This window comes from Cheilinus undulatus, linkage group 17 (genome assembly GCF_018320785.1).
Source record: "Cheilinus undulatus linkage group 17, ASM1832078v1, whole genome shotgun sequence".
In the NCBI taxonomy this organism is placed as follows: domain Eukaryota; kingdom Metazoa; phylum Chordata; class Actinopteri; order Labriformes; family Labridae; genus Cheilinus; species Cheilinus undulatus.
This window is the reverse complement of record NC_054881.1, coordinates 14,507,356-14,530,268: the sequence shown is the minus strand read 5'-3', so window position 1 is coordinate 14,530,268 and position 22,913 is coordinate 14,507,356. Positions and strand designations below refer to the sequence as shown.

The following is a 22,913-nucleotide window of genomic DNA, read 5'->3' as shown; positions in this document are numbered from 1 at the left end:
TACAGTGAATGTGTCTCAAGTGATTTTAGTATAAAGACATCTAAGTCTGGAAGGCTCAGTTACTGGTTAATCAGTATTCCTGGCTACCATTACACCATGAAAATAAAAGAACACTCCAAGCAACTTAGAAAAAAAGGCTATTGAAAACTATGTCAGGGGATAGATAAAAAAAAAAAAAAAGTTCCAAGGCACTGAACATCCCCCAGAGTTCAAGTAAATCCATCATCAAGAAATGGAAGGAATATGGCACATGTGTAAAACTGCCAAAATCAGATGGACTAGTGAGAGAGGCCAAGACATCATCTTAAATAATGACAAGCTACATTCACTTAAGTACTTTTAATTCTGTGTACACAGTAGAAACAGTTTTACAGTCAATTTTGATAACAAGTTGACAGTTAGATATGGTTACAGAAGTCAGTGTAACTTCAGAAAGTACAATCAGTATTCAGAGTACATGTGTCCAATCCATGTGATGCTTTCAGTTTTGGTTTTACCGATGTAAAAAAAAAAATCTATCCCGTTAAAACAAAACACTAATATCATGTAATACTGTTTTTGCATAAAATAATGGTAGACATATCTGTTCATTCAAGGATATATGCTGTTACATTATCAATTCCATGAATTTTCCATTTTTATTTGATTTAATTATACACAAATGAATTAAAGCATACATCAAACAAAAATAGTAACATTTAAAGGGCAAATATCTCTACAGAAAACAGCCTCTTCACCATTGTTTGTATTCATTACTAATCACAAGAGTGCAAGAGTTCTGAAGCAACTCATTCATTCAACTAAGAATAAGAGCAGTTGTAAAAGCAGGGCTCATCACAGTTCAATGAAGTCATTCTGCAGCATTATCAATATCACATTTAACGGCACCTGAAATCTACACCAGCTTTGAGTTAAAACACTAAAAACAGTCTATCATTCAAGCAATATATAGACCAGATTCATGCCGAGTTTATTTGGTATATGGAGGAAAAGGACATCTACGTCACAGTTTGTTGGCACTACTTTTGCCATTTTTACAAATGTGTAGAAATATCAAAGAAAAACAAACCCATTAACATTCATTCTTCAAAAGGCACAACTACAGCATTTCTTCATATTGCCCACTTGTAGGTTTTGTAATGGTTGAACACCTGAAATGAAATCTGAAGTCTTTTATAAACACTAAAAAGATCTATTTTGTGGATAAGTGTCCAAACAGCACCAAAAAAACGCCATTAAGGCCATCAACCACATAAAAAATGCACAATTTGAAATGATAATAAAATCAATGACATGTCTCTATGTCTATGTTTGACAGTATGAGCAGTTACACAGGGCAAAAATACTGTAATTCCTGACAAATGTAGGGCTTTGCACAGCTGATTTAAGTGATGCTCATTATAGCACTAAGACACATTTTTGAGGCTCTAACATCTAAGTTCCTCATCCTATCATTTTTCTACATGAACATTTACAAAAAATGCAAAGAACTTATTATACAAGTATTTAAGCATTCAAAATGTACAATTTTTTGTCTGATACTCATTCCCATCATACACAGAGGGGAATGCGAGCAGTTCAGCTCATCTAAGGCTATATATTTACAAAAAAAACATACCTGAGGGCCGTTCAGGTACAGTGATAATGATGTGCACAGGCATCTCTCTGGAAACAGTGTATGAATAGGAAGTAATAATGAGCCTTGAAATGTTGTGTAACATTATACTTAGGATGAAATGCAGATGACACAGTAATACTGAATTGCTTTAAATGTCCTCATGCAGGGCAGACCTGATACCTTCTCTTTAATATTTAATAATGACAAAGCAGAGCCCCTGAGAGTGAAGTATAAAATCTGTTTATGAACTTTACAACCCTGGTCGAACAGTAGTCCTTGAAGGTATAATATGCAACATCTTAGACGTATGTACAGCAGATTTATCTAAAAAAAGGTAGTCAAATTTCTTATGGGGTTGTTGTGCTCAGCTCTGTGTTCACACTGGTTGGATGGTTCATCCTCCAGCTTATTTAAGTTATGACTCAAACATGTTTCATACATGATTTTTTTACACAACGCCCCCCAGTCCAATGGCTAGCCCACCAGAAAAGAGTCAACCCCACCTACTCAGGGATGACGTATGTAGAGCAGGGGTGTCAAAACTTTTCCACTGGTGCCAAATAAAGACAAATATAAGGATGGTGGTGCTATTTAATACATCTCATTTAGGATATCACAGTTAGTAAGGCCAGTCCAGTAAGTTAAGCTATATTAAGTGATTGGCTAGTTGCCTTGTCAGCCACTAACAAGCCATTTAAACAAATCCAATCATTTTAAGGATTTGAGGAGGCCAATAGATTTCAGCTTCCACCACCCCAGCTACTACTGGCTCCAGCTGTGGTAAGGAAGAAAACAATGCTTGTTGCAGCAGAGAGGGGAGATGCTGATGGCTCATCTCCACATTCAAACACAAAACAAGAGCAAACTTCATGAAGCTGCCAAACTTGATCAAGACTGTCTAGCTACCGACCATTCATCTCTGACAGCCACTCTCACAGACTGTTCTTCTGAGACACCATATATATCAGTCCTGAAGCACCTGCTGTGAAGGGTTATGGTAATAGTTAGGATGCAAAAAGATAAGAGTTAAAAACCGAACCGAGCTAAACCGAACAACCAATCATTTAATAAAGCCAAGAAAACAGTCCGCTTACAGGATAAAATCTTATCCTCCATGAAAAAACATTGTAACGCAGAAAGAGTAGCTTATGTAGCTCTATTAGCTGCATGAGCTACATAGACAATGTAGCTATTTTACTAAAGCAGCTCAAAATTATCTGGGTAGCGAAGTAAGCTTTAGCTAAGTTTCCTAAAGCTTTCATTGCTAAAGCTAACTAAGCTTGAGATAACATAGCTATGTAGCTAATGTGGCTACTATAGCTAAAGGTAAAAGCTGCTATATGAGCTGCGTAGGTACGTTATCTACGTTGCTACAGTAGCGAAAGCTGGCGTTGCTTAGCTACATTGAATTATTTAGCTAGCATAGCTATGTTAGCTTTAGCTAAAGCTAATTAAGCTACAGCGAGTCACTGTGGTAAATCAACATATTTTGATTTTGGTTATCTGTATGTTTACCATTTACAGTGTTGTCTCAAATTAGTCACAAAACCCACCCATAAACTCCTCTTGTCAAAATGTTTGTTTCCAGAATTAGCATGGTAGTGCCGCCTAGCGCTTAACCTAGGTAAAATACAGTCAAGCACAAGCTCCAGGTCCTAATATGGGCCATATTTAATTTCGTTTTTAGAATTGCCATGGGCTGATAAAAATGGACCACATTTGGCCCCCAGGCCATAGTTTGGACACCCCTGATGTAAAAGCACAATGATAGACTTCAAAAGTATAAGGAACCAACATACTTTCAAAACTTCATGGTCTATTTGTCTAGAATGCTCAAAAAATAAGAATTGTAAAAACTTTGGGCTGTGTATCTGAATAGAGGTCTGCCCTGCATTGTCAAAACACCACAGGAAAGGTCAAGATGGGTTTGTTTTCTAGTGGACATCTACACAGAGAGTTGCATATTATACCTTCAAATAAAAGGAGCGGAGAGGCAAGACTCTAATATTGATAAAGGCACTAAAATCTTGTTTCATCCCAGGCTTCAAGTTTCACTGATGTACTTTGTTTATGACTGTTAGAGGGTGTACTCTCCATGTCAACTCATTATAGAGGCTTTACCTGTTGTCATTAATTTTCAGCAAATGATTTCAGCAAACAGCAAAAAGTAGCACTTTGTGCAAGTTTTTTTCAAATCAAGGTTGTTTTTTCTTTGTGCCAGACCTGGACATAAAAGTAGCCCCTCTGTGGCTACAATTAAAAAAATCCCCCATCCTCTACCCATGAACCCTCCCAGCCCCCAGAGATTTCTGATTCAAAAAGGCAATATTGACAGTTTTTCATGGGGATTTTCCTCTTCGTAAAACAATAATCCGTAACTCTGATTGTTCCCACCCCCTTCCAACCTTTCCCTCAAGCTTGGGGGTCAACTTTAGGTGTCAAACCAATGTAGGTGCCGTTTTGAGGATCGTCCTTTTCCATTTCCTTTTCCTTGTCATTGTCGCTGACTGGATAGTAAGAAGTGTCCTCTTCAGCAGTGGTCTAAAAAGAAAAACAAAAGGGTTAAAAACATAACTCACTAGAGCTTCTAACATAAATTGCATTTGTGTTTTGGAACACTAAAGATTAATTCACTGTGAGTTTTTGAACCACGGTTAATCATTCTTACATGACACCTACCCCACAGTAGCAGTTTAAGGCATTTAAGATAACAAAACGGAAATAATTAATCCAGTCACTGATGGTTTTGTTTGCTTTTGTAGGTCATAAAGACACATCAGTAACAAATTACAGAACATGTTGGGGGTCAGGAAGTGGTGCACAGCGATAAGGAATTAATGGGAACAGAGGAAAGTACAATTCCTACACATTACAAAACAGTGACTAGAATAACAATTTACTTAGTTCTCCTTTTGCCACAAACATGCTTTTAATTGAAACGGTGATATTCTATTAACCGAATAAACCTTATGGGGTGATCATCATCAACTGATGATGAGCTGTTCATTATCGAGCCTGTGCTGCTAAATGGCTCTTCAATGTTAGCCACGGAAGCTAGCTTCCATTTGAGCTCCAGATTCCTTTCCTCCATCCTTTGTCGTTATTTAATCCATATTTTAAAAAGTCAAACTGTTATGAAATGAAGAGCCGTTTGGGCGCTACACAACCAGTTCTACTGAGCTGAGCCAGATGATCTAGCTCCCTTAAAAGAGATGGATTTCCTGTCAAAACGAGGTAGTGTAAATGCAGCTGAATGAACATGTGTAGAATCAGGGCAAATTATCCAAAAACATGGCAAAACTGTACTGTACCAAAGCAGACTGCTTTGTCAAAACTGACACCATTCAACCAGGCATTGGACAGGGGCTATTTTTTTAGATTCCTGCCTTTACTGTGAGTTTTTTTTTTACTTTTTACTTTTGCCTGAATATTTCACATTTTTGGGACATAAAAGTAGCTTTAGAATAAAAAATGTTTTCATTTTTACACTTTGAATGCTTGGCATAGTCATAAAAAGCTCAAAACATGATATTTTTGTTAACGTTTCACTATGCAGAAATCACTGCCGGCTCTCTAATGTTAGCCATGGAAGCTAGCTCCCGTTTGAATTCCAAATTCCTTTCCCCCATTCTTTGTTTTTAATACATATTTAAAAAGTCAAACTGTTACCAAATGAAGTGAGAACTTCCCCAAGGGTAGTTCTCTTCTGTTGCGTGACATCATCTACAAATAACCTATTTCAGTCTTCAGTCTCAGAGCTTTAACATGATATGTTGTGTTACTTTTAAATGTTAATCTGTTACAACCAGGCAGCAAAAATGAGATTAAACTTGCATTTGGATACATAGTAAGACAATGGCTTAATAAAGCAAAGGCCAGATAGCAGCAAAATAACCAGGAGGACTTACAGCATAGAGCGGCTTGGTAAACACAACACGCTTAACTTCACTCTGCACAGAGACACATAATGATAAATACATCCACAAAGTGCGTTAGTGCAAGGTTAAGTAACTGGATGAATTGTGCAGAAACAAAGAAGCATGACTTAATAAGCAAGCACATAGAAAGCTGTTAGAATAAAGTAAGAGCTGAAGTCAAACCTTATGTTTGTGAGCCCGGTATAATAGGATGATGAAGACAGCGAGCATGATGGCACCAAGACCCACAATAATGAGGGGGAAGTTAGACACCAGGGTGCTGATCAGGAGCAGTTTTTGTAGTCTGGCTGCAGATACATCATCAATTGTTACGCTCTGTGTAACAAAAGAAATCAGAAACAACATTTAGAAGAGCAAACTTCATTTAATATTAATGACTTGTGTTGCATGGAAAATACAATAATTTCTTAAGGTTTAGCCTTGATTCACTGGGTTAAACTTTTTAAAGCAAAAAACCAAACTGCTTTTATGCATCATATAGACCACGAGAATGCTTTTCAGCCTGTCTTGGAAGTTTCTTTACCTCATTGAGAAACATGACGGGAAAGACTGTCTCATTCAAAGTCCTGGTTTTTCTGTCATAAACCAAAAGAAAATGTGTTTTTATGATATACATACACAGATATATCCATACATGTATAGAATAATAATGTTTGGAGTTGGACTCAGATACTCACGGGAATCCAGAGATTCTCTCCATCAGGATGTTCACCTGGGCTCTCTTGCTTGCACGCACTATCACTCCAGTGGTCTGCATGCAAAAAGAGTGATAAAAATGTCAATTAAAGCATTATATCATCAGAATAAAGTCAAAACTTCAACACAGCTTTAAGAAAACAACTTGTAAGTGGCATTAAAGCAGGTGTACTACAGCTAATGTGCCACTAGGTGGAGTAATAGTTCTTTTATGGGTTGTGATGAGAAAATGTATCCTAAAATATAAACTGTGGCTCGGTGCCCTACCGGGTTGAGGTCAAGGAATGTTTGGTGATGCTCTCTCTGAGGGGACATTCCTTCAATAGCAGAGACATATTTAGAGTCCGCCAGGTGGAAATGTGGGAAGGAGGTGACCACTGGAGCTCCTGGTGGAGGAGAGAGGAAAGAGAGAAATAAAAAGGTTTGTGACAACATTGCAGATCAATGAATGTTTATTCCTACTGTGAAAAGATAAAACACACATCAAATCCCCCAAGAATGGCCAAGATGATAGGCAGGCAGCTTCAAAACATAAAGCCTTTAGCATATATAAATATGCTTTTGTTTTCATTGTTTTTTTTTTACTTTGAAGTCCTACTTTGTAGGGTGCTGGTGTCGCTCAGCCGGTAGAGCAAGCGCTCAGCACATGAAGGTTAAAGTCTTCAATACATAAACTGTGACATCAACACCTGGCCTTGGTACTGTAAAACATGTCTACAATATCTTGTCCCTCCCAGTTTTTCTTTTATTCAGCTGTCTTATCAAAAAGGCAAAAATCATAAAATAATCTTAAAAGAAAAAACATCCTCATGTGTGTGTCAAACATCAAGATTCAGGTCAGATCAGAAACTAGACTGAATCACTTCATGAGCATTGTGCAAGATTTATGTGCTCAAACTATACAATGGTCGTGCATGACCTCATCACTCACACTGTAAAAGTGAAGTCAGGACAGACTGTGACAGAAATCTGTAGAGTTTACTTTGAAAGAGTCCCCCTGCCCCCCGCCACTTATTTCTAAGAAGAAATCTGAGCCCCCCAAGACCCACAAGAATTAAAAAGTGATGGATTGTTGTCAAAAATTAACATTCATTTCAATTGTTTCATGGGCAAAACCACCCTCCAAGATCTTTGGCGTCCGGTGTTGGGGACCAATGATTAAGGACATCTCATGACAGTTGCACAGGGTAAAAGCCTCAAAGTTGAGAACTCTGCTCCCAGCTCTGCTCTCATCCTGGGAGTGTGTAGAGTCAAAAGACCAAAATATCAGACATGCCTGAAATCCATCCAATCAGTCTGGCGCAGCTGGTCTGGTCATGGTTGACCGCGTATCCCCATGTAAACTGCACAACAAACGATACATGATATGACTGAAAGTCAGCGCCATTTTGAGGCGAGGTGTACAACTAAAAAAATCTGTGTCTGAATCAGATGATTTCCACAGTATATGCCCGGCATTACTGGCCTTTAAGAAATGCACAGCCTGGCTCTACAAGAGCAGAGAGAGAGTTGGGGATTAAATTTACTGTTTTCTGGTACAAATCTCTCTCTTATGATACTTTTAATGACCCGCTGGCCACTGTGTCTGATAGATTTGGGAAATTTACTTCACAAAGAACAAAAGCATAGCATGCAGCTGGCTGTTAACTTTCATTGAGGGCAGTGACATCGGCTAACAACAGACGGTACTGAGATGAACTGCTCTGTGATTTATATTGTAGCGTTAGGGGGGAGGGTAATTCCCCAAAGAGACCAGTCATGTCATAGGCTCATATATTTGCCCCGCTCAAAAACAACAAAACGGCCTAAATCGAAAAATTCAGTCACACATAGATCTCATGTTTTCACATGCTTACAGCAATGTTTTTCCAAAATATCTAGTGTGTTAAGACTCAAAGTTTGGATTTCACTTGCAGGGACTTTAATCACTCCTCTTTCAGCTGTTTTGACATATTTTAGACATAACTATAGTAGGGCTGTAGGCTCCAGTATCAAATTAAATAGAAATCATAAAGTAATATTGTAAAATATTGCATCGTTTTCCAAAAAATTGATATCAAATCATATTACTGGTGATTTGGACCCCTAATAAAAACCTCTCACTCCTAAAATAAAAGCTGAGCAGTGCAGCATCACACTAAAAACATTTACATCAAACATCATATTTCCTGCTGTTTGATATTTTATAAAATAACCCCACACAGAAGCAGGGAGCCTTCCTGAGTAACATTAAGTGATATGAAGAGATAAAATCTAACCTCGGCTGCAGTACACGCAGCACTTAACTCCAGGTCAATCTTCCAAAGCAAACAATAGGTGGACAAATTGAGAACAGCCCCTACTTGTAAAACAGATTAAGGAGCTATATCTGTTGCCCAGATAAAGACTCTGTTACTCAGGAGTTCCTTCCATATATTGTTGACAGGAGAGTCTGAGTTCCCACATAATGGCCTCGGTCTAGATAGGGAACAGTATGGCCTCAGTGAATCATTCCTGCTTCTGTTGCACCTGAGATATGAAAGGCAGGATCACTCTTGATGTCTCGTCTCACCTTCATGCGTGTCCACAGCAACAACAGAGAGACAGTGGCATGGGTAAGGGGCTGATGAAGTGGGGCAGAGGTGACGGTTTTCCTGCTCGTGTGTTTGGCAACAGATGTTTGACAAAAAAACACCCACAGTCACCTGAGAGGCTGTTCCTGTGACAACCCACAAGGTCAATGTGGTGCAAACACAAACACAGACTGTGAGATACTCTAAAGTGCCACCTTCCTCTGTGTCCTCACCTAAATACCACCAATCACATGATTTTAACCCCTTTTGCACCATTTAGTGAGTTACCCTTCAATCCCTGCCCCTAGTCTACACAGATAACATAATTTTACCCAAAACTGTATGATTCTGAATACAAGAAAGGCCTAAATCTGCTTTGCAATAATTACCTAAGCTGAGGAAGTGATCTGAAGTATCTGTGATTCAGTTGTAGGCACAAGACCATAGCTTAAGCTGTCGAAAACACTGGATGAAGCCTGAATGACATCAACTATTGACTTCCCTTTTGATACACTTTCTGCAGCTACTTAAGGAATAATCAAATTGTAATCACAATATCAGGGGGGGAAAAAAGCAATTAGATTATTTTCCCAATCCTTCAGCCCTAGTCAAAAGTACCACAAAATCCTGTGTATAAGCTGCACTTAATAAAGATTTGTTTTCATCTTTGAAAAACTTTAATATAACATGTATATACAGGTCCTGAGACATGCAACATCGTTTCCTCTAGTGCGTGCAGCTGCCGCTGTTACATGCTGCACGAGACCTGACGCGACCGAAAATTCAGCCCATTCATTGTGAATGGTCACTTCGGCTTCACTGCTCAGAGCTGTGCTGTAATAGATAACAACACAAACCACACTGGCAGGGGTTGGCGAAACTTTTTAACAGCTTTTCCCCCTTGTTATGTTATAATCATACATTTAAAGAAAGCAGGGACTATACCGTTTAGTAAATAACATGTGTGGAGCACGGGTTTAACTGAAAATGCTCCGCAGGTAAAGACAACAAATGAACAGAGGCAGAGCGACTTGTGTGCTGTGATTTTGTCTCACAGCAATCACTGTAAGACTGTAAGTGTTGTTAGATACCAAAGAAATTTTTTGATAGTTTGTGCCTGTGTAACTCGTCTTTTTGTATAATTTCTGTTACCTTGAAACCACGACACAGGCTGGGAGCCAAATTTCCACATGTGCAAAGTCCAAGTGATGCTCTCAATCAATTTAATTTAGAGTTGTATGGCCAGAGCTACTTGTTGTATAAAAACATTATGAGACATGTACTGTTCCCTCATCCAGAGTGGTTATATTGTAACAAACTCAAGCACTGAAATTGGGCAGTAGAGAGAGGCACAGAAGTACCACAATGTTTGTCATTTTCAAAGGCTGAATCAGGTGACAGAGCTTACTGCCCCTTCAGATACTGGGTCAGTCATGGTCAGATGGCGCCTGAGGTGTGGAGAGGCCTTGAGAGCTGTGTCACATGGGGCATTTAGTTGGTATTAGTTCTGTTGATAGTAAGAGGAAAATAACAGAAGGGCTTGACTGATTCGACAATAACCTGAGGTCCTGAAAAGTTAAATAGAGTGGAAAGAATAAATCAACAAATTAGAGCTTCAAGGTGAAAAAACAGAATGAGGGATGCTCAGCTAACTTAAGAAAAGAAAAGAGAATTAAAAGTTGTTGAACCTCTAGGTAAAGAATGCTGCACAAGCTGACATATACCTTTCCGACATGGGCTGACTTTAAGAAGGCCGGTTCCCAGGCACTCCTTGGGGCTGATGCAGAAACCTTCATTGGCTGGGTTCTCCTCTTTGCTAGCCAAGACGGAGGGGGGTGGGGTGAAGCGGTACGCCGGGATTCCTTTCACCTCTACGTCTTTTTCAAACTCCATGTAGATCGACCTGTTGAGTAAAGAAAGAATATTCAAAATAAGCTTTATTTCATCTGCGTTCATCTCTCTACTTCTTTCAGTGTGTAGAACTGCCTTACAGCTGATGTATATGTGCACATTTTGCATTACTATCATTTTGCATGCTGAATTTTAGCATTCTGAGTGAAATTTTGTTCATTATACAACTTGTTTTGAATGTCATCTTAAAGTTTAACTTGTAGATTGTATGAAACATAGCTGTAGTTTCACTGAAAACACCCACTAGTTAATGAAGTCGAATTTTGAAGCCCAACAGTGAAAATCACCATGTTGGAAATGCTGTTGACTCCAAACTTACATTCAATTTGGCAACAAAATGAACTAGTCGTATAAAAACTGAACTCCCTAAAGCATGATCTAATAAAGAAATAGGCTACTCAAACCAAAGCTGGTTTTTGTGCTGCTGTAAATATAGGCATTTTATTATGGTTGCTGTCTAACACTCAACTGAGACTCATAACCGGATTCTTTGGACAAAGAAATGACAGCATGTATGTTACAAAAGTAAACGCCACATGGAAAAAGAAGTCTTGCCAGGAAGTCATTTAGCTGTAACCGTTGGCTTGAGTGGCATTACTGAGAAATATGTCGGTTTTAATCATGTATCAGACGATGGTAGATGGCTACTGCTGATGGACGCCAAGAGTGTAGAAAGCAAATAAATTTAAATAAAAGCATTGTTGAAATATTACTACAGCTGTAATAATACAAGAATTCATGGAGGCATTTCAGTGAAAAATACCCAACCAGCTTTTCTGTATGTATTTTTTTTTATATACTCTGCTTATGTCTCTTGTTGGGCTAAGTCTGAAACCAACTTTACAATTAAAATGCTTTAACATTTTACAGATTAGTTTGGTGCGGGAAAGAAAATAAGTAAATAAAATGTACATTTTTCGAGTGTAGCTCCTGCTTCTACTGTCTACTTGATGAAACAATAAAATGTCCGAAGAAGGAAACGTTAAGTAACAGTGGAGTGAAAAGATAAGAAATCAGAGAATTAATGCTGAATCCCCTATACTGAAATCCTTTTTGGTGTTTTTCTTCCTCTCTTATCAAATAGTGTCACAAAAACTCAGCAGTTTGCCGTTGACCTTTTTGTACTAGGCAAAAACAAATCATCAATCTTTCATCATATTTAAATCTATGTTGTGTTTACAGCCGTCCAGAAAATCACACTCTTGTGAGCGGTTCATCTTTGTTCCATGTATCTGCAGTTCTGTTTTGTTCAGGGAATCCCAACGATTCTGCCTGGGAACAAAGGAGTCTTTACAATGTCTGCCAACTTGCTGGGAGGATGCGGGCCACGGCTACGCGGCCCACCAGCCGAGCAACAATACTGTACAGACCTTTCCCTTGACCTTTGTGAGAGAGGCCAAGTAGAAAGCTTCATGTGTTTCTACTCCAGGACAGGACTGTGAAGGCTTGGCCTTGTCCTGCAGGGAGTGAGACACTTGTTTCAATCAAACTCAAATAAGCTGAGATATGTTTGCTTTTGGAACTTGATCCTTCCATTGTTTCAAGGCCTGCTTCTGCACTGTGTAAAAGGTGTTCAAACATTAGGAACAAGTTCAAGTTTGGAGTGCTATTGAGTTTTAGGTCAACTGAAACTGAACTGACAAGTAAAACTCAGACAAGTAAATCTGTATTTATTCAACACAAAAGCTTATTCCTGTCCAACTAACTGGTACTCTTAAAGTCAAGTCTTTAATTCAAGTTTTGTATTCATAATATACTTTAGCTGTTCTGTCAGCAAACATTTTTTTCGACTCATGGCTGAACTGTGAGGTGACGGCTTCAGCAATAACTGTGAGTATTCTTGTGAGGTCACCCTGATTACTGTTTCTGTCCAAATATAAGACCATACAGATAAAAGAGCAACCACCAGCCAGACAACCAGCTTTGTCTACTGCTCTATAACATACTAATACTGACACTTAAAAAATCAACGTGCAAATAAAGACCTTTACAGGTGTGTTTTAAGGGATAAATAATGTGTGTATTTTTATTTTTTTATTAGTGCTGTTACTCAATTAATCAAGTTAATCACATCTTTTTTTTCTTATAGTGTAGATGTCTACACTCGATTAATATTTTTAACAAACAGGACTTGTTACAAAGTTTTGGAGCACTTTTTAGCATTTATCTTTCTTAACTTTCTGGTTTAATGTGATACACAATACTGATGTGCTATAATGTTCCCCTTGCAAGAACTGATGTATTTTTTACAACAGGTATATTTTCAAGTGACTTTACGTCATAGAGCCTGTGAGACTTGATAGCAGTATCGATATGCTAAAGGTTATTGATTTTCGGGTATTTCAAAAACACAGAACCCGTTATCGATCCCCATCCGTAGTCTCTACGCCCCTTGTTGTCAACGATGTTGATGGTCTGCAGTCTTTTGCAACCCATTACTGATTGCACTCGTTAGCGTAGACAATGTCGTTTTGTAGACAAATCCAGGTCTGCTGGACTCCGCCAGTGTAGCTAGACAACCATGGTTTGATCCCGTGTTGTTGTTAGCGTCTTTGCTAACATTAGCAAAGATGTCCTTTTCCTGAAGGAGGTACTTCAGACTTGTGCTCTGGTGTAAAGACAGTTCATCACTGCAGCATGTACCCACAATTGAGGTATTATCTCAACTTCCATTCGCCAGCTTTTTAAAAAGAAAACTGCCCTGAAGCAGACCTGGGTCTGTCTCCTCACTAATCACTGCTGGCTTTGTCTGACCTGCCTCTCACCTCTTCACCTCCAGGCACATAAATATCAGCACTGAGGGACTATGTGAGCAAACTGTGGTCAAATTCAGTCATATGATTAAATTGTGTTATTATTTTTTTAATGTGTTATGGTTTCAAGATTAATCACGAGCGTTAACGTGTTAATATTGACAGCCCTAATTCAAATGTATTGAATGAGGAAAAAAATGTGCAAAATAACATCAATTTATCTTTTTTAATGCAGTTTATGGCCTGTTTAAACTTACTTTATACTTTTATAAAGTTCCAGCACAGGATTGGATTCGTTCTTTTGTGTGTACTTGGTTGTTAATGATTTTAACCATTTAAATACAACCAAATACATTCAAATCAAGGAGCATAGCTAAATACAAACAAAGTATGGGAGAGTCCGAGTTGGTATTTAAATAATGTCACCTGCTTGCAATCTGTCAAAATCTGGAGGTCTTTGTGGCTCAGCTGCCGGTGACCTGACTAAAGGGTCCTGTCAGGTCACAGATGGGAATTCTGGCTCTGTTTTTATCCTACAGATCAGTCCCAAATGTCTTTTATCTCAACACAAAGCAGTGCCGTGTTACACCTACAGGACTTATGATAAAAAAAGCTCTGATCCATCTGTGAGAAAGGTTAACACAGATGACACTGAGGGACATTTCCTCTTTACATTAGGGTTAAAGCACAGGAAAAGGGTGGGAGGGTTCCCCTTTAGCCACAGTAAGTCAGACAGCTGTGATGAAGCCACAAAGCACTGAATAAGTAGGTGAAAGTGTAATCGTTAATGCAACGGGTTTTTGACACACGTCCAATCAGAGTCAAAGGTACAAACATGACACTCCGACAGATTCTTTCCACCCTTGACAAAAAGGAGAAGATGCCTGCTGCAGCTTTTTATAGGTAAAGGTTATTCGAAAAAGAGGCTCTCACTTCCACAAAAGAAAGGAGCTGTTTTTATAACTAAAACCAGCACTAAAGTTGAGCAAAATACAACAGAACTATTACTAAATCACTGTGTGGGAAGTATTTTCTTTAACATTACTCAGCTTCAGCCAGTACATTCTGATTGCAAAACCCTCGATGATTCCCAAGGGGTTAAAATTTGTATGGAAGCCTGTTTCACTAAGAGAACAGTATTAGACCCTCATTCAAGAGCAAAAACCCTCATCTTTCCTTGTCTTTAAAGCGCTTTTATTTAGAGTAAATCTCCCTCCAACAACATTCCTGACCCTTCCTCTCCAACATTCCTCTTTAAGTAAGCCTTTCCATAAAATGTTTCCTGGAAGCTGGCATGTTAGCCTATACAAAAACACACACACACACAAACCCACACCCACACACACACACACACACACACACACACGCACACACACGCACACACAGTACAAACAGGCAGCAAAGCCTTAGTGAGAAAACTGGTATCACCTGTGGGGCTTCTGCAAATGATCAGTATGTTATGATAACAATCTGAGAGATCTGAGACCTGTGAGCACATTTCCATACCCGATATAAAAGAGCTGTGTCCTGCTGTGTGGTGATCTGAGGCTGGGTCATGTACCCAAAATAGACGCCAATTTATAACCCTGAATAACCACCCCATCAGAAGGTTAAATATCTTATATTTGGCACTGGGTATGAGTGAGACAAATGGGAGGATGCAAATCCCTCTTTAAGCTTCTTACTTCTCTTTGATGACACATGATGCAACTAATTCTATTTGACCCAAAAACAGAGTCATAAATGAATGTTTAAAGATTTACTTCCCAGCTGATTAAACAAATATATATTTTCTTAAAGGTTTATTTGGGCATTTTTGGGCCTTTATTTGATAGAGGAGGATAGCGGATAGAGTCGGGGCACGCCTTAAACCACTCAGCCACCTGCAGCCCTGATTAAACTAATATTTAGTTCTTACTAGTTGTCTAGTTAAGAAAACACTCAGGAAACAGTCAAAATGAGGGACAATTTATTAACCCTTTGAGCCCTAGGCTATTTTTCAACCACTGTGTCTCGCCTGGACTTTTGTCTTAAAAAGACTGTAAAACATCAAACCTGTGGTGCACAGTCAAGCTTTAAACATCCTTTTTTTCAGGACAACCTGGGCTTTAAGAATATGTGTGCTGCAGCAATGTCACTTCAATTTTAAAAACAGAAGTTAAACTCAAAAGAGTGGAAACTCAAAGATAGTAAAGGTTTTTTTGGCATAAACTTGTTCTCCCATCTCTTTAATACCAAAAAGTAAAAAAAAAAAAATCATTCTGTGACAAAAAGTCTTCAAAATATTCACATATTAACAAAAAACTCCTTGCACTGTTTTGTATTGCATGCCTTTGAGCCATTTCTCAAAGCAGTTCCCGCCTGCAGTGACACAGAGGGCCACATCACAGGCTCTCTGCCTCTCTTTCTCTCCATGTCAGAAAACAATCTAGGATACATGGCAGTTAGCGTTCAAAGCTAGAGTCAGAAATTATCAAAATTGGATTAAAGGTGGATAAATATATATTCATTATTGGATATACTGGTGTGGATTTAATCTTTAAAGACCCCCAGACAGTCACCCATGTTCAAAGCTTGCTAAGTAAGCTTCTGTAGGGAATTTGAAGGCTAGCATCATTGGAATGGCACAATGGCTAGCTTTAAGAGGGGTTCAAAATCTATTTTTTTCTTAACCTGTGTCTCTTCTTGTCATACATGACAGTGTCGCTTTCAGGGGGTTAAGCAAATCCATGCTGAATTATATTGCACAGCTAGGTGGACCAAGGTGGACCGGGGCCGAAAATGAACAAAATCTATAAACTCACAGTTGAACAAACAACGTCCATGCTACGTGTTGGCACATGAAGCAAACTGCATTGCTCCTATCAAATCAAAATATATTCTCAATCATATATTCTCAACTCAATTCAATATTAACCTATAATCGAACGACAGCCGTAGTGATCATAGAAGTTCTTGCGAAGGTTGTCAAAACTTTACATACTTTGATTTCTTTTATATTAATAGTGTTGAAAAGCTACGTGAGGCCCTATTTGAGCTTATCCTGTTAAGTGGAGGTCATGTGATTAAGGATTGTTTGGCCACACCTTAAGTTTATAAATGTCATCCTGCATCCAACCTTTATGCATATTTGTCCAATAACAGTCTATAATTTAGTCATCCTGATTGTCCATTATGTGATTATAGAAAGATTTAGAAAGATCTATCTAATATGTGTCCACCCTGGGAAAGAGATCTCTTCACTGTGGCTCTAATTGTGGTGAGAGCTAAATTTTTGGGTCATGTGCCCCATGTACAGAGGCTGCTGTCATCAAAGCTGGCAGCCTAGATTTGACTCAGATTCTTGGCCCTCTTTTCCCCATGTCACTCTCCTCCTGATTTTGTATCAAAGTTTCGGATTAATCAACATGTTGAACAGCTAAAATGTAATCCTTTTCACATCTTAAATAACGAACACGTGTTATGCCGCAGGATGAGACTGTGATGCTGTACTCTACCTGCAGAGGTCTGGAGAAAAAACGTAAATGCGTTCGTCTTTTTTCAGCAGAGGGTGGAAAGCACTTCCATCCGATCCGTTGATGGTGTTGCTTTGGTCCGATGTCCAAAAGGACAGCTTGCTGCAATGAGAAACAGTCACACATATTAGCATTTTATTTCTTTTATAGAGAGAAAAATCATTCAGCTGAAAACCAATAAGGCGTTCTCTTTGGAAGCACTGTTTGTGATGTAAAAAGCATGACTGTAAATGAGCCGTATAGCGAACTGTACTGAATTTTCCATAACAGTAGTATTGGCTGTTCTTGGCAGAATAAGCTGTTTTTTAATGTTACTCTTTTATAATCAGTGTAGTTATCATCCCCATCATAATGACAGTAAATTGCAATGAAATGTTTGATGTTCATATCTGAAAGTCACAGTTGAAAGAAGACCTTTCCCAGGAGTGAGAGGGGTAATCAGAGACTGGAGGGTAAATAAGATTATGAACTGGGATAAGAAGTTTCAGTAAAAGGCCATTAAGACAACCAGAGTATAAGAATATCCTGCCATTTTCTTTGTTCTGTGGGAAAGAGCCAAGACTGACAGGCAAACACAGACAAACACATTAGCAGCCTGTACTCTACTGTTATTGGCAGAAAGCAGGAGACTTGGGAAACTTTCTAAATCCAAAGGCCACTCAAAGATGTTTCATTAGAGTGGATGAGGACAAAGAGGGAGTTGTGACTGCAACAGTGTTACCTTTCGCCTTTCCATGTTTCGACACGGCCATAGTCCATGTAGTTCTGCTGCCCAGTGTGGTAGACAAACTCCCCATTGTTACTGTTATTTTTCTGATTTATAAAAAAAAATCATAGCATTAAAATGTGGTCATGATATCAATCAAACAGTAGAAATGTACAGATAAATCAAATAAAAAATTTAAGAAAGTAAATCCAGCAGAGGTCAAATAAAGCAGTGGTTCCCAAACTTTTCTCTTTCAGACCCCCCCTACTCGTATCTAAATAAAGCTAAGCACCCCAGGACCCACTTAGAAAAATTAAACATCAATTTTCATTGTTTTCATCGACAAAATGGGCCTACATATGCTTATTCTAGCCAAAAGATCTATGTACAAACTATCCATTAGTATGACTGTTCATAAGAATAGAGTGGATCTGTTAATTTTTGAGAATAAACTCACAATTTTCAAGGTTAAAATGTAGTGCTTCACTTAAAAGTCATAAAATTATGAGAACCAAATGGTTCAGGTAAAAAATTTAGAAAGTGATGATTGTGTGGATCATAAGCACAATCAAACATACGATTAATGCATAAGCTGATAGCCTAATTATACTTTTAACTGACACTGATAAGAAAGTCTTCGAAATTTCCACCAGAATCCATACATTTATTATCATTATCATCTGAATGGAGAAGAGACATTTCTTTAAACTTGGGCTATTGCACCACTCTTTTTAGTTTGGTTTCTCATAAATGATGACTTTACAGTGTTGTCATGTGTTTGTGCAACTTTGAGATTTTTTATTCTGTATGATTTCAGCTGGACTAAAATGTTAACATCCATCCATCCATCCATCATCTTCCGCTTATCCGAGATTGGGTCGCGGGGGCAGCAGCCTAAGCAGGGAGGCCCAGACTTCTCTCTCCGGCCACTTCGTCCAGCTCTTCCTGGGGGATCCCAAGGCATTCCCAGGCCAGCCGAGCGACATAGTCTCTCCAGCGTGTCCTGGGTCTTTCCCGGGGCCTCCTCCTGGAGGGACTTGCCCGGAACACCTCACCAGGAGCCACCTCATCTGGCTCCTCTCAACACGGAGGAGCAGCGGCTCTACTCCGAGTCTCTCCCGGATGGCCGAGCTTCTCACCCTATCTCTAAGGGAGAGCCCAGACACCCTAAGGAGGAAACTCATTTCAGCTGCCTGTATCCGTGATCACATTCTTTCACATTCATTTATTTCACAACCCACAGCTCGTGACCATAGGTGAGGGTAGGAACGTAGATCGACCGGTAAATCGAGAGCTTCGCCTTTCGACTCAGCTCTTTCTTCACCACGACAGACCGATGCAGAGACCACATCACTGCCAACGCCCACCGATCCACCTGTCGATCTCCCATTCCATTCTTCCCTCACTCGTGAACAAGACCCCGAGATACTTGAACTCCTCCACTTGGGGCAGGATCTCATTCCACCCTTTTCCGACTGAGGACCTTGGCCTCGGATTTGGAGGTGCTGATTCTCATCCCAGCCATACATGTTAACATGTATTTTTAAAGTCCAGTTTTAGTTGGAGCAATACAATAAATCCACTTTTTATAATTTTACGTACAACAACTCACGTTAGCAGAAGCAACTTTATTAAGTATCTCATTTTCAAGTCAAACTACAGATTTTTGGCCGAGTAACCTTAAATCAATATTAGGAATAAATAAGTCAGATCATTAATTCATATTTTAATTTATTTTAAAAGTTATCAAAATCAAATGAATACAGTTAAATGTAGGATGAAGATAAATACTGTACATCCTTAAATCAAAACATAGATAGACATATAGTACTATGCAGAACATCTGGCAAGTTTGAGCCAAAAATTGAGGTGTTGATGTGGTGACTGAGCTTCCTGAGGACATCATCATACAGGATGGAGGATTGACACGATCCTGGTTGTGCTCTGGATGTCTTCGCATTTTCCAGGGGCATGGGAAAACAATCAGTTAGAAAAATTAAGTCCAAACCTTTAGGGCAGAGTAAGGGGTGGATGTGGCGAGTACGAATGGCCTGGGGTAGTGTCCAGGTGGGAAGTAGGGTTGCCAAGAGCCCCTGGCCCTGCTGTGGATGTCCCAAGGGACTGAAAACTGCTGTCCATCTCAGGTATATTACCAGGTGTGAAAAAGCACAGAAAACAGGAGCTGCTGTCGAGCTTGACCTTGTGTGACACACGTCTGTCAACATGTGTCAAGTTTGACTCTGGCTGAATGCTGTGATGCACAGCTTCTTTGGAAGTGAGTAATGCAGCAGATGAGCAGCGTTCAAGAGTGAGTAGCTGATCAAAGCTCATTTACTGAAAGTTTGTGAAGAACTGAAAGTACAACACTTTCAAAGACCATTATTCATTTTTTTATTTTAAGTGTGACTTCCTCTTTACAGGAAGGCGTGCCAATAGGTTGCTGGTGGGCAGCATTCTGTTGTACCCACAACCCAACCCATGCTCTCTCTTTCCGCTCTGCTCTGTGAGAAGAGCTCTACTTTCTGGCCCGTTCACGTTGCACCCTGTTTTTGTTTATGTCTTTCCTAACATACTGTATGTTTGTCTACCAAGCTTAAACGAAAATACAGAATTTTTGAAGGTCAGGATGCAAAAAAAAAAAGAAAAAAAAAAACTTTTAGGGACAGTCAAACATTGACTTTTTCTCTTCTCTGCCTGACAACAGGCACTTACATTAATGTGCATTTTAATGACATGACAAAGGGATTTAATAATACCTATTTCTCTTCTCTCTCCCTAACATTTTGGTCAGAGGAGAGCTCGCCATCTTACTAACTGACCAAGCGTTTGGATGGTGTCAGTGTGAATGTGTTCAAACCTAAAACTTCGGATACTAAAGTAGGGTTGTGAAAGTACCAGAATTTTAAACTTCAAATCAAACAACATCCAGACTTGTTTCAGCATCACTGTAACAAAAAAGGAAGTTCTTGGTATCCACCTTTTTTGGTTTTAACTACAAAAATTGCAGTCAAACTCCCCCAATCATAATTGTGGACTATATGGTTTTAAAGCAAGTGGAGAGCAAAATCTGAAAGTTCTTACAACCAGTAAACAGGCTGTAATCAAAGTTTAGCTAATTTATCGTCCTTCGTTTCTTTCAGCTAACTTCTCCTACTGGCAGAACTAGTAAATTACATGTGATAAATATTGATACTTGATGTAATAAAGAAGCTATTACTGTGAACATTTTCTTAAAACATCAGTCACAAGAGTTCATCAAGTTCAACTGAGTAAAGGTGTACGTGCCTTGTACATGAGGCCAAAGATTTTCTCCACCTCAGGATTAGTTGGAGCAACGCGAGCCAGTAAGGGGTCTTCATAGCCCCACAGCAACTCATCAACAGAACGGGTCGTGAAGAGGCCGCTCCCTAAAGAAGTCATCCACATGGACACCAACGAAGCCTTCCAGAAACTGCCTTTCAACTTGTTCATTACAGCCTGGAGACAGGAAGTGGATCCGAGTGTGAAATAAATGGGGCAGAGAATTCAGGATGAGAAGAGTGGACACTCCATTTCCTTATCATTTAAACTTTTCACTATTTGGCTCAGACTTTCTGTTCATGACTTACCCAAGACGGGATGTTGACAGTGGTGATGTTATCGACAGTCGGGTCACCCACGGACTTGTCCCTCAGAAATACAAAGCTTTTGGTGGTGTAGGCAGAGACTCTGGTGTTGTTTTCCACCATGGATACGTTTGTCTTATACCTGTATTCTCTGGACAAATACAATTAAACATAGGATTAATGTTTCTTTCATAATGCTTCCTTCAATCTTTTACAAGAGCTTGTAAAAAGTTAAAAATCAATACAATTTAATTTTACAACTTTTTCCTTTAAACACAACAACCAAAGTGCTGAATAGACTGTGTCATTAGTGAGATAATGGTGATGGATTATCTTTAAAGCGCTGTGGCTGATGTAACATTTCTGTGCTTCAACATTGAACCTTGTTATTTATTTAAGGGCTTCATTTGGGGGCATCAGACATGATAACAAAAGTCAATCTCTACAGAGTTTTAGTCAGGTATTTAAACAACATCCTTCATCTTGGATTTTTAGAATAAGCACATTATCAAATAGCTAAATCAACCCAATTTAAGCTTAAAACAAAAGCCACATTATATACAGGAAAAGTGCCAATAAGCTCAAGCTGATTTGACTTTTTTTAGTTTACATGGCTGTTAAACAAATGTGCAAATTCCAACAGCACTACAGGATGAAGATAAGGAAGTCCCACTTAAAAATGCTTTTACTGCCAGACTAAAGCTCTTCTGTAGTGAGTGAGTGAGCACGACAGAGGAGATACTGAACATCACACACAAAGCAAACTTGATAAATTAATAGCAACACAATCAGGAGAACGCAGAAGTTTGTCTTCTGTACCAGAGATTAAATCTAGTCTCTGGTGAAGAAAGGCAAAGTGATAAAACAGGAAATTAAAAAACTACCTCATTGATTAGCAAGACAGATCTAGATTTCAGAGACCATCTGGCAGCCAATACAGTAAAATCTGGAATCTAATTAGACGCTGTCCATATTGGTCAGCCAGAGTATGCATTTTAATTCCAGTTCAGGCCAAAGATTCATGACATGATGAGGTGAGGTAATTTCGGAATTTGTGGAAATAACAAAGGAATCTTATCTTAATAAAGATGCTGCATGCATGTTTCTTGTTGTTAACATCGCAGTGTAGCCATGGAATTTCAGGGTGCAACAATCCTTTGCTTGCAAAGATATGGAAAAAAGTATTCAGCCGCCTGACAATTGCCCCAACAGTTACTGTAATAACACTGTCTACAAATAAATGTACTTTAAAATAGAGTTGCCCCCCTTTTGCAGCTATAACAACTTTCACTCTTCTTGGAAGGCTTTCCACAAGATTTAGGAGTGTTTCTGGGGGAATTTGTGCCCATTCATTCTGTAGAGCGCTTATGAGGTCAGGCACCAATGTTGGACAAGAAGGCCTGGACTGCAATCTACATTCCAGTTCATCCCAATGGTGCTCCACAGGGCTGAGGTCAGGACCAGTCAAGTTCTTCCACACCAAACTCATCAAACCAGCCTTTCTTTGTCCTTGCTTTGTGCACTGGGGAACAGTCATGGTGGAATCAAAAATGGCCTTCCCCAAACTGGTGCCACAAAGTTGGAAGCAAAGCATTGTCCAAAATGTCTTGGTATGCCGA

At 39.1% G+C, this 22,913-nt stretch overlaps 1 protein-coding gene across 2 annotated transcripts in view; it reads right to left on the bottom strand.

The window, feature by feature from the left end:
* Nucleotides 1-324: 324 nt before the first annotated feature.
* LOC121524901 (lysosome membrane protein 2-like) overlaps nucleotides 325-22,913 on the bottom strand; it is a 36,096-nt gene continuing 13,507 nt past the window's right edge. Inside the window, exons 3-13 of one of the 2 annotated variants that reach the window (XM_041810469.1) lie at nucleotides 21,298-21,445; nucleotides 20,975-21,166; nucleotides 17,705-17,796; nucleotides 16,966-17,085; nucleotides 10,529-10,707; nucleotides 6,520-6,638; nucleotides 6,234-6,307; nucleotides 6,080-6,131; nucleotides 5,719-5,871; nucleotides 5,527-5,568; nucleotides 325-4,159 (exon numbers count right to left, since the gene is read on the bottom strand). In XM_041810469.1, coding sequence (XP_041666403.1) covers nucleotides 4,031-4,159; nucleotides 5,527-5,568; nucleotides 5,719-5,871; nucleotides 6,080-6,131; nucleotides 6,234-6,307; nucleotides 6,520-6,638; nucleotides 10,529-10,707; nucleotides 16,966-17,085; nucleotides 17,705-17,796; nucleotides 20,975-21,166; nucleotides 21,298-21,445 — 1,300 coding nt within the window. In that variant the 3' untranslated portion in view covers nucleotides 325-4,030. The remainder of the gene's footprint in view (nucleotides 4,160-5,526; nucleotides 5,569-5,718; nucleotides 5,872-6,079; nucleotides 6,132-6,233; nucleotides 6,308-6,519; nucleotides 6,639-10,528; nucleotides 10,708-16,965; nucleotides 17,086-17,704; nucleotides 17,797-20,974; nucleotides 21,167-21,297; nucleotides 21,446-22,913) is intronic. The other variant, XM_041810470.1, reaches the window with a different exon arrangement.